At 34.6% G+C, this 11,089-nt stretch overlaps 1 protein-coding gene across 1 annotated transcript; it reads left to right on the top strand.

Annotated features, from left to right (window-relative positions):
- Positions 1-4,823: 4,823 nt before the first annotated feature.
- LOC133190104 (uncharacterized) lies at positions 4,824-7,726 on the top strand. Its single transcript, XM_061325573.1, has 4 exons — positions 4,824-5,105; positions 5,402-5,573; positions 5,824-5,946; positions 7,594-7,726. The coding sequence occupies exons 1-4, from the start codon at positions 4,928-4,930 to the stop codon at positions 7,724-7,726; spliced, it is 606 nt and encodes a 201-aa protein (XP_061181557.1). The 5' UTR covers positions 4,824-4,927.
- The last annotated feature ends 3,363 nt before the right edge of the window (positions 7,727-11,089 follow it).

Below are 11,089 nucleotides of genomic sequence, written 5' to 3'. Positions count from 1 at the left end.
ATGTAATTAGAATATAAAGTCCGCCAACAACGTGTATTATACGTAACAACTCTCGACATGCCCCTGTGCTAAAAATAGTGCCAGGCGACTTTTATTACAATAAAAAAAAAAAAAACGGGGCGGGACACTTTGAGAGGGACAAGAGAGGCCATAGGGAGTTATGGTATAAAATTTCATTGCAAAAGCTTCTTGAGATACCGCCCGGAAACGAAAGTGTTACACACAGACGGAATTTATGAATTTACGACCTTGAACTTTGACCTTTTGACCTCAAAATCAATAGGGGTCTTCCTTAGGCCACAGGGAGCTGTTATGTAAAATTTCATTGCAAAGTTCAAAGAATTCGCGAGATTTCGCGCGGAAACGAAAGTGTTAAAACAGACAGAATTTATGACCTTTGACCTTTCGACCTCAAAATAAGTATGGTTCTTCTTTAGACCATAGGGAGTTGCTATGCAAAATTTTATTGCAAAAGCTCAAAGGGTTCTGGAGATATCGAGTGGAAACGAAAGTGTTACAGACACAGACAGAAATATAGACGGACGGACAGACAGACAGACAGACCCAAATTAATATCCCCCACTTTCAGTGAAAGCGGGGGACAAAAATTTAAGGAGACTTTCAAAGAATCTTTTTTACATAGTGCCAAATGTTGTGTTCCTTCTATTTTACGTTTCGAACAGACAGATATTGGGTTTCCTACTTTCCTATAGTATATATATATATATATATATATATATATATATATATATATATATATATATATATATATATATATATATATATATATATATATATATATATATATATATATATATATATATATAATTAGGCACGTAGTATGGGAGGATGAGAATAGTTTCTTGCTGTCAATACGTATAGCTTTGAATCTTTCATGTAAAGGTAAATAGGTCCCAAGACTGGAAAGAGAGAGATAAAAAAAACAAGCCCTTTTTTCTTCTTCTCAGTTACCCCCCCCCCCCTTTTCAACATAAAAAAATTATGCTACGACCCTTTTATATCTTAATGAAATAGCTGTTAGTTTATATGGATGAAAGAATGTATTTCTATAAAACTTTGCTCATATTGATGAGGTCATCTTTTTAGATACAATCAACAATGTCAATTAATTTTTGCACAAGATTTTTTATGGGTAGTGGTCACAGTTTCAAAAATTATAATGTAATTATTTAACTATAAGTTTCAACAAAATCGGTGAGAGTCAATTTCCAGCCCTTTTTGATGCTTGCAGAGAATGACTTAAAATCTCGTACCATGTCTTTTATCATCCACTGTAGATTAGATTCCATGTTCTGTGTTTTAAAAAGGGGGCTGGTGGCGTAGTTTTTTTAATTTAAATTTTAAAGATTACCGCATTTCTAGAATCCAGTCTAAGGTGACAGAGACATACCATCCCGGTTTTGTTTTCTTTTACCACTTTACCCTTATTTTCTTTGTAACTTCAGCTTGAAAAATGAATGTTTATCAGATTATTGCTTTAAAACAAACCCGAAAGCTTTATTATACCCCTCCACGCTTGAATTGCGGGGGTATATGGTGATGCAGGTGTCTTTAAGTCCGTATCATTGGAGGGGGGGTGTATCCATCTCTTTCCGCAACTCCTCCTATACCACTGAATAAAATCTAATGAGACATTCACAGAATCTATGTTACATATGCCACTGTACGCCCCCCCCCTTTTTTTATTTTCCATTGGACAAATATTTGGAGTTTCCCATAGCAAAATATGAACATTGTCATTCTTTCTTTAATATAGGGAGTACCCATCTCTTATCTGCAACTCCTTCTTTGCCACTGAATAAAAATTTAATGAGTCTCATAGAGTCTTTATTACATAGTGTCATTGTGCACCTCCTATTTTTCGTTTCCATTGGACAGATATTTGGAATTTCAATAGCAAAACCTGGACACTGCTATTCTTTCTATAAAATTGGGGGTACCCATCTCTTATAATTATCGACAATCCTCCTATATTACAGAGAAAAAAATTATGAGACTTTCACAGTCTTTATTACTTAGTGCCATTTTCCGTTTCCACAGGACAGATATTTGGGGTTTCCTAAAACAAAATACGGAAATTGATATTTTTCCTATAATGTTAGGGGTACCTATCTCTTATCTAGCACGGCTACAGCGAAACATGCAAAAGTCTAAAATCCTTATTAAAGCTCAGGTAAACCTCGTACCTTGTAATCTACTGGTTGATACAGAGACAGCGCCATTTTTTGCAGATAGATTGTATGATGAGGTTGCCAAACAATTAGATTGAGATCGTGACATGGTTAATACATGTATTAATTAACAAGAGAATTTCGAATGTAAACTCTGTCAGCAGGCATTTTAGAAGAAGACTATTTTAACCAGACACGTAAAAAAATACATAATAAACAAGAAAGATCAGAATTTCCAGAGATGAGGCAGAGACCAGAGTCTTCTTTGGAATCTCCTAAAGACGCCGTTGAAATTTGGTAAAGAGAACCCGGAGATCTTAATTTTTAGGAAAGTCAACTTCGAGCTGGATAGAACTCAGCGCAAAAGAACTACACGGCGTTTGCCAGGTATCAAACGCAAAGCAACAGGCGAAGGGAACCAAGTCGCTGAGTAAGTAATAAGAATGTGGAGAATAAAGTGTGTAGTAGTGGATCAGGCCTTTTTAGAGGATCTGTATTGTCTCTTATGTAAGAAACCGGTTGAAATTGTCGAAGTTGCTACACTGCCAACATGCTTGGTGAAGAAGCCAATAAGAGAAGACATAAGGAAATCGTTAAAGTGATAGGAAAGTATCATAAAATATAGAGAATCCATCTTAAGATTTGAAGAGGACACTTGGTTTGATATAGAATGATAAATCAAACGGAATATTTTGTGGTTCTTTTTTATACGTTTAAAGAATAATAATAATAAAAACATATGAAAAAATAAACGTGCAGGACGCATGAAGACAGAGGCATGGGTGATGTAATGTTTAGTGAAAACACAGAGTGAACCTAGATTTAGGGATGATATGGAATAACCTGTCCTTCCTCAAAGTACACTACTATGAAATATATATGAAAGACTACACTGAGAGTTTCTCAGAGTTCTGATGCAGAGCGGGTGCTGGTAATCCAGAAGCAATAAGAAAGGTAAGGCAGTAAGAATTAGGAAAGGGTAGAATTATAGGATTGCACCAGTGGCAAGAAACCCGGGAAACTGAGGCGAGATACTGGGTGCTGTAAATCTGAAGAAATTTGAAACACCTAATATCCGCGATTAATAGGAACCCAGGGCAAGGTACACAGTGCCATGCCGGGTGTTACCCAATTGTTAGCATTCACCGCACCTCAGTTATAGTAATTTGCTATGATCTGGTCTGAATTTAATAAAACATGGTACACAGATGGTCACAATTCTTATTTATCGATGTTGCCATAGTTACTAAGTTTCAAGTCCAGGTGCTGCTTTTCTCTCGTCAGAAACTTCTGGTATTTCTTTTTACATCTCCGTAAACTGCGTCCAAACTGCTAGCCAACTGGAAAACTTTTGACCTTGACATAGGACTCGGAGTCTAGGTCATAATAACATGCATTTGGTCTCATACAAAGTTTCTGTCCAGTCGAAGGCCTTGTTCTCATTATACATTGACCTTGACTTTAAAAAATATGAGTTTGAGAAAAGATGGTTACCTCTTCAGCTCACCAATAATGCATTTTTACTTTTATTTCTATAAAAAAAGGTGTTACCAGTAAAGCAAAATCAAATATCTCTTCAAAATATTATTATGTGGAGTAAGTGAATTTATTTATCTATTTATTTATTTTTTGTTTGTTTTTCTCGAGCACGATTTGATATTGAAATAATACACACATCAACAGAAAACAAATTTGGTTTGTTAGTTAATGAGCTGAGAATCTCTTTATATTCTTTACCTGCTTGCAGGAATGGTGGATAAAATTCATAATACTCAAGGATGCTTTCATATCTAATTCAAAATTCAGTAACTTTGTTCTTCATGTGAAAAAGTAATTATGCACAAATGTATACGCTTCATTAAACATTGGTTTTAACTAATTTTTTAATCATAAATTTCCTTTCTCCTGGTCCGAGGGTTTGCAAAGCTTGCAAATCAAAATCAATATATATTTTTTAAAAGTTTCATATATTTCTCTCTCAATTTCACTGGAGACGGAGGACTCCCTTTTTATATCCAGTTATCAAAAAGATTTTTTTAACATCAAGTACTTAGTATACAGAAAAACGTGGTTGGTATTACAGATAAATATCTGTCAGTTGTATCTTTGGGACACAATCTTTAAAGATGGATAAATTAATAATCATTTGAAAAGTTAAATTTCCTTATTTGAAATGTTTAATTTCCTATTGATTTAAATAAAGAATTAAAAGTTATTTCTTGAATGCCTCGGTCTTCATGGTCATAGATCACGATCTGAGTCGTAAAAATAATACATTATCCCTGATCAGTCACGGGAATCAAATTTCCATCACAGAGAACCATGGCCTGTTAAAGGCCTTGAAGCACTTGTCAAATTAGTACATTATCCGTGGAATAACCGGAATAAGAGTCAGACGAGGGGGTGCTACCCGGAAGTCTCATTGAAATCCCTTCTTTTATTGTAAAGTAACCAAAACAGACATGGACCATGACCTACATACTAATTTCGTTTTCATGCATGTTTTAAATATAGCCCTTCTTAAATTTCCAGGGTTTGTCTTACGTACACCAAAGCAGTTCTCTACCTCTTCCTTCGTGATGGCCCGAGGACTAAGTTATAAATAAGTAAACAAGGAGACAAACCATCATTAAAATTTTTACCTCTTTAAACGGAAAACAAAGTGACGCATTCGACGTTAAGGATTTGTATCAAACAGTTTGTGTATTTTGGAGGAAAGGCAATCACCTTGTAAAATGACAAATACCAGCCGCTTCATATTCCTTCTGTGTGTAGTAACCATTGTTGATTCTCAAATTCAAACAGCGAAGATGAAAAATTCAGACCTTACAATTGCCAGTCAAGAGAAAAGTCGGTGCTTGGCAGGAGCATGTGCTGGAATTCCTTATGAAAAGATACAAAATTTATATCGGGGTTCGTAAATTAATGTACATTTAAAAACGTTTTGATTTTCTACTAGTCATTGAACTTTTCAAATTTTAATTTTGTGTTTCTTTATCTGAAAACATATTTTGAGAGTACACACTTCTGATATATCATTAATGTAGTACATGTACTTAAAATCGTATGTAGTTTTACATTGAATTTATCACAGTATGCATGTCATATCAATTAATGTATATTTGATTGTTTATTACTTGCCTTTGTAGGTTCATTAGAAGCCATGTATGTATTTTTTGACCTTTATGAAATCTAAATCTTTCACACAGGGATATTTTACACAAAGAATGAACTGCAAATGAAACTGAAGGAATTAAATTCTTACACAAGCCGGACCAGTCGGAGTCCATTATGGCAGAAAAAATTAAGAAAGCCTTACGACTATTCCTCGCGCTTTCGAATAAATGCGGGAAGTCATGACGGAGACCATTGTTGTCCTACGTAAGTAAATGTATATAATTCTAAATTTTAAATACATGTATTTAACTTTCTAAAATTTTTCACGAATAATTGCGCTATGACTGTTGAAAGTCGCTATTTTCCCCCATTTATTTATTTATTTTTTGTTGGTTTCATCTAACATTGAAAAAAGTGATAAAATGATCTTATGTATTTTTATATGCATCAAGTTCATGTATAATTTTCTCTTATTTTTTTTTTTTATTTACTTCAGTATAATTCTGAATTACAGGTATTGTGATTTGATTTTCCCTCCCGTCTTAAATAACACGGTAGGGGTGCCTCGTTACATCGTTCATTTCCCCGACAGTCAACCAGAACCAATGTATCAATTCATACCCAGGGGGAGATGTGTGTAAGTACCCTATCAAATTTTCTCACGCACCTGTACAATGTGCGAATAAATATTAAGTCTTTCAATTCAGTCTCAGAAACAAATTTTGCATATTATTCCTCACTCTTTGGGACAAATGCACGTCGATTTCGATATTCGGAGTCCAGTTCAAAAATCAATAGTTTTAATATAAAGGTATTTACCCGTGTATTTGGCAACATAATATTCCTGTGTGTTTTGTGCAATGAAAATTAAAGGATTGTTCAAATGCAATATTTGTTATTTTTTTCAATGACTCCGTCGTTTTTACCACTTTCTTCTTATCTCTTTTAAAAAAAATTATCTTTCGATGGCAATACATGACCACTTTCACAATAAATCACCCGAAACATACATTTGGTTAGAGATGATTAAATTTTGTTCAAATAAGTTGTGGAAAAAAACCTCCATTGAGTCTCTCTGTGCCAATTTTGTCTTCTTTGCAATTTTGCATACATTTCCCACCTTTCATGCAAATAAATTGAATTGCTTGGAATGATTAAAATTTTCATTAAATTGAGTGTGTTTGTGAAAGTGGATCTGTGTTTTTTTTTTATTATGAAAATAGACTTTTTTATATTGCAAAAAAAAAATAGATGTTTAAATTAATGATCTGTGCCATTTTTCCTTTGTAACCGATGCGGAAGAATTGGCCGCATGTAAAGATATTAATAGTCTGTTTCGCTGAGAAAAACAAGTTTTACGGTAATTAACCGACCAACCTACACAATAGATACTGTAGTAATATCATAGTTACTGTAGTTAACATCAGTAGTTAACCGACCAACTTACCCAATAGAAAGTAATATCATATAGTTACTGTACTTAACATCAGTAGTTAACCGACCAACTTACCCAATAGATAGTAATATCATGTAGTTACTGTAGTTAACATCAGCAGTTAACCGACCAACTTACCCAATAGATAGAAATATCATACTAGTAGTTACTGTAGGTAACATCAGTAGTTAACCGACCAACTTACCCAATAGATAGAAATATCATAGTTACTGTAGTTAACATCAATAGTTAACCCACCAACCTACCCAATAAATAGTAATATCATAGTTACTGTAGTTAACATCAGTAGTTAACCGACCAACTTACCCAATAGATAGAAATATCATAGTTACTGTAGTTAACATCAGTAGTTAACCGACCAACTTACCCAATAGAAAGTAATATCATATAGTTACTGTACTTAACATCAGTAGTTAACCGACCAACTTACCCAATAGATAGTAATATCATAGTTACTGTAGTTAACATCGGTAGTTAACCGACCAACCTACCCAATAGATAGTGATATCATGTAGTTATTGTAGTTAACATCAGTAGTTAACTTACCAACCTACCCAATAGTTAGTAATATCATGTAGTTACTGTACTTAACATCAGTAGTTAACCGACCAACTTTCCCAATAGATAGTAATGTCATGTAGTTACTGTACTTAACATCAGTAGTTAATCGACCACCTACTCAACCGACCTGTTGGGTAGTTACCTGTTTTTATGACCAGTCACTAAGGGAATACAAACTAGATTTTAATGTAGGCCTTGCATATGTATTCATTATGTACATGTATTTATAATTCTGGCAGTTTTGACCATATTTTGTTCTGTCTTCAGATCTGGAGGAAACTGTAAGAGCTGTGAACAGGAGTATGCTATCCACTCTCTACTCGTGATTGATATGACAGGGCCCCCTTATTTCGAGTTTGACGACTTCTACCTAAAAAGTTATTGTTCCTGTAAAGGTTGAAAAATGTTAATAAAGAGTTTCAGTTCTATTTTCAGTTCTTGTGTGTTTACACAGAAATTTTGGTATATATAGCGTGTCGGGGTTTCTGGTGCGCCTCAACATCGGTCTACAAATATGTCTTATTGTGAAGCATTTTCGATTTGACAATGACGGAGCACTTTTAAGTTTTTATCACCATGACGTCAATCTTCTGATTCGTCAAGAAAGTAACAATACCCCGAGTCAAGTTCTATTCACGGTATTTGTATAACGTTATATTAATAACAAAAGAAATTCCCAGTTTCTTGTGTCAACAAACAAACACCTGAAAAGCTGTGAAAAGATAGAGAGTCAGGTTACAATCACCAGGTCCTTTTTTTCCTTAACCTTTGATTGACCCGGATCTTCCGATCAATCATTGGCCTATGACGTAAAATGGACAGGTTGGCGTAGTCTTACTGCCACTTTCTTATAAAATGAAACAAATTGTGCGCACTGCATGCTCTGATACAACTTTTTGATTAAAATGAAAAAAGGTACATGCAACATTGAGGTCTGCATGCTCATTTTTAGCTCACCTGAGCCGAAGGTTCAAGTGAGCTTTTCTGATCAAAGAATGTCCGGCGACTGTAAACTTTTCACATTTTCGACATTTTTTTCAAGAACCACTCAGCCACTTTCAACCAAACTTGCCACAAAGCATTCTTGGGTGAAAGGGATTTAAGTTTGTTCACAGGAAGTGCCACGCCCTCTTTCAAGGGGAGATAATTAAGAATATGTGAAAATTTGGTGGCAACTTTTATAAATATTCTTCTCAAGATCCACTGGGCAAGAAAAGATGAAACTTATGCGAATGCTTCGTTACATACTCTAGATTCAAGTTTGTTTATATCATAACCGCCGAGGATAGGGCGGGGCCAGGCGAGGGGGTCGAAGTTTAACATAGGAAAATATAGGAAATGTCTTTTAAAATATTCTTCTCTAGAATAGCAAAGCCATTAGTTATATTTTTTAGAAGTATCCTCAGGTAATGTAGATTCAAGCTTTTTTTTCCCAATCATTACCCCTGGGGGTAGGGAGGGTCACAATATGGGCTCTAAGTTTACCATAGGAATATATTGGTGTAATGGTTACGGGGTTTTGTGTAAAACGCGTTGAAGACTTTTTCTCAAGAACAGCTGAGCCATTATTAATCATTTTTATATAGAAGTATCCTCAGGTAGTGTAGATTGAAGTTGGTTCAAATCATGAACCCTGGGGGGTGGGCGCAGACACAACTGGGGGCCAAAGTTTTTCATAGGAATATCTAGGAAATATCTTTAAAAATTTTGCTCTGAAGAACAGCTACGCCATTTTTAGTAGTATCCTCAGGTAGTGTAGATTCAAGTTTGTTCAGATCATAACCCCCGGGGGTAGGGCGGGACCACAACAGTAGGTTAAAGTTTTACATAGGAATATATAGGTGTAATGGTTAAGGGGCATTTGCGTAAAACTCATTGAAGACCTCAAATAGTGGAATGACCTGACGACCCTTGGAATGAAGTAGCCAAAGGGTATATAAGGCAAAGCTTTGGGAAAGTCAGGCAATCAGAAGCTAGCAGAAGAAATTGGCCGTTGAATCAGCATTAAAGAAGTTAAGGGTAAGAGCAGAATAAAAGTATTAAAGTTATAAGCACCAGTGGCAAGTATCCTAGGAAATTGATGTGAAGTTCTGAATGTAATAAATCTGAAGAAGATTGAGACACCCGGTTCTTATCTAATCAATGGGAACCTAGGGGAGAAACACGGTGCGAGTAGTACCTTACACAGTCCCCCTCTCTAGATAAGAGAAAAATTTTAGTACTGTGTGAATTACCCTTAGACAGAGCGGTCTGTAAGAGCCTGATCATACATGTTATATAGGAAATATCTTTAAAAATCTTCTCAAGAAAAACTAAGCCATAAATAGTCATGTTTATACGGAAGCGACCCTAGGTATTGTAGAATCAAGTTTGTTCAAATTATGATCCCCCAAAGTCTAAAGGGGCAAAATTTTACTTAAGAATATATTAGAATCATCTTGAAAAAATGTTTTGCTCAAGAACAGCAAAGCCATGATTAGTCATATTATTATAGAAGCATCCTCAGGTAGTATAGATTCAAATTTGTTCAAATTTAGGATGGGTGGGGTGGGGCCACGATAAGCGATCAGAGTTTTACATAGGAAAACATAGCCACCTTAAAATTCATCTGCTCAAGAACAGCAAAGTCATGATTAGTAATATTGATAGGGAAGCATCCTGAGGTAGTATGAATTTAAGTTTGTCCCCCCTCCCCCGTAAACTTTTCATTTCTGCTTTCTCCTAGCCAATGTGTTCAGGTGAGCGATATGGCCCATGGGTCTCGTTTAAATGTTATGAAAATGGACACATGGGTTGCGGAATGGAAAATCATTTGTTTGCACAGAAGAAACGTCACATAATACAAAAGTTCACAGTACCTTGGAGTGGTAGTCAGGATTGCATCGAATCCTTTGTTATTTGAATCAGATATTGTATCTTACCACAGTCTATTGCACATACTATACTATTATAACCTTTATTTGTGTATATTTATTATTTAAACAATAAAATACTTTCTTTGGTTGTTAGTTCGGGAATAAATGTTGCAGCTGTTGCAGAAAAAAAATGCATAACCCATGTAAGCGGGTTATGTAATTTTTTTTTCTACAATAGCTGCAACGTTAATTCCCGTACTAACAAAGAAAGAAAGACATTTTATTGGTTATATTTATATCTGTACAAATAATCATTTGTTTAATGGCCTTTTGAGCTTGAATTCTGTTCGTTATCTCCAAATATTTCATTAAAGTAGGATTTATTAGATGAAATATTGTATAATTGATATGTACGTCATTGTACGTTTCATTGAACAGCCACTGGTCAAGAAAATACTTAGTGTTGTTTGCTAGCTGATAAACGGCAATTGTTTTCTTAAGAAATAAAGGAAATAATCTTCATTGATGCAAATATACTTAAGTGTGAGTCGATAGACTGGGAATAATTTTAGATTTCTAGATTTATACAATAGGAATCCGAATAGCGTGAGTAAAGTCGATAGACTGGGAATAATTTTAGATTTCCAGATTTAATAGAATCCCACTTTCTTATAAAAAATGATAATTAATAAATATTTTTAATAATTAAAATAAATAAATAAATAGATAAATAAATAAATTTTTGATAAAACCCGCTTTCTCTGGATTTGGGTATCCTATGACCTCAGTAACCACAGTTTAGAGATAAGAAGGTATATATTGACAAACTCCAAATGATAGACTGACAGATATGGTATTTTAGTATTCTAGTCCTTAACCACATATTTAGATGAGCAGATATTCCTTGA

Source organism: Saccostrea echinata, unplaced genomic scaffold, assembly GCF_033153115.1.
Source record: "Saccostrea echinata isolate AGI-Se365-2 ecotype Australia unplaced genomic scaffold, CSIRO_AGI_Sech_v1 ptg000020l, whole genome shotgun sequence".
In the NCBI taxonomy this organism is placed as follows: domain Eukaryota; kingdom Metazoa; phylum Mollusca; class Bivalvia; order Ostreida; family Ostreidae; genus Saccostrea; species Saccostrea echinata.
Note: the sequence above shows the minus strand (reverse complement) of the source record. Positions and strands in the feature narration are given on the sequence as shown.

Excerpts from the sequence above, each read along its gene's own strand:
- LOC133190104 (XM_061325573.1), top strand. The coding sequence starts at position 4,928 with ATGACAAATACCAGCCGCTTCATATTCCTTCTGTGTGTAGTAACCATT. Across the intron at positions 5,106-5,401 it reads GATACAAAATTTATATCGGG|GGATATTTTACACAAAGAAT; the intron begins GTTCGTAAATTA and ends TCTTTCACACAG. Across the intron at positions 5,947-7,593 it reads ATACCCAGGGGGAGATGTGT|ATCTGGAGGAAACTGTAAGA; the intron begins GTAAGTACCCTA and ends TTCTGTCTTCAG.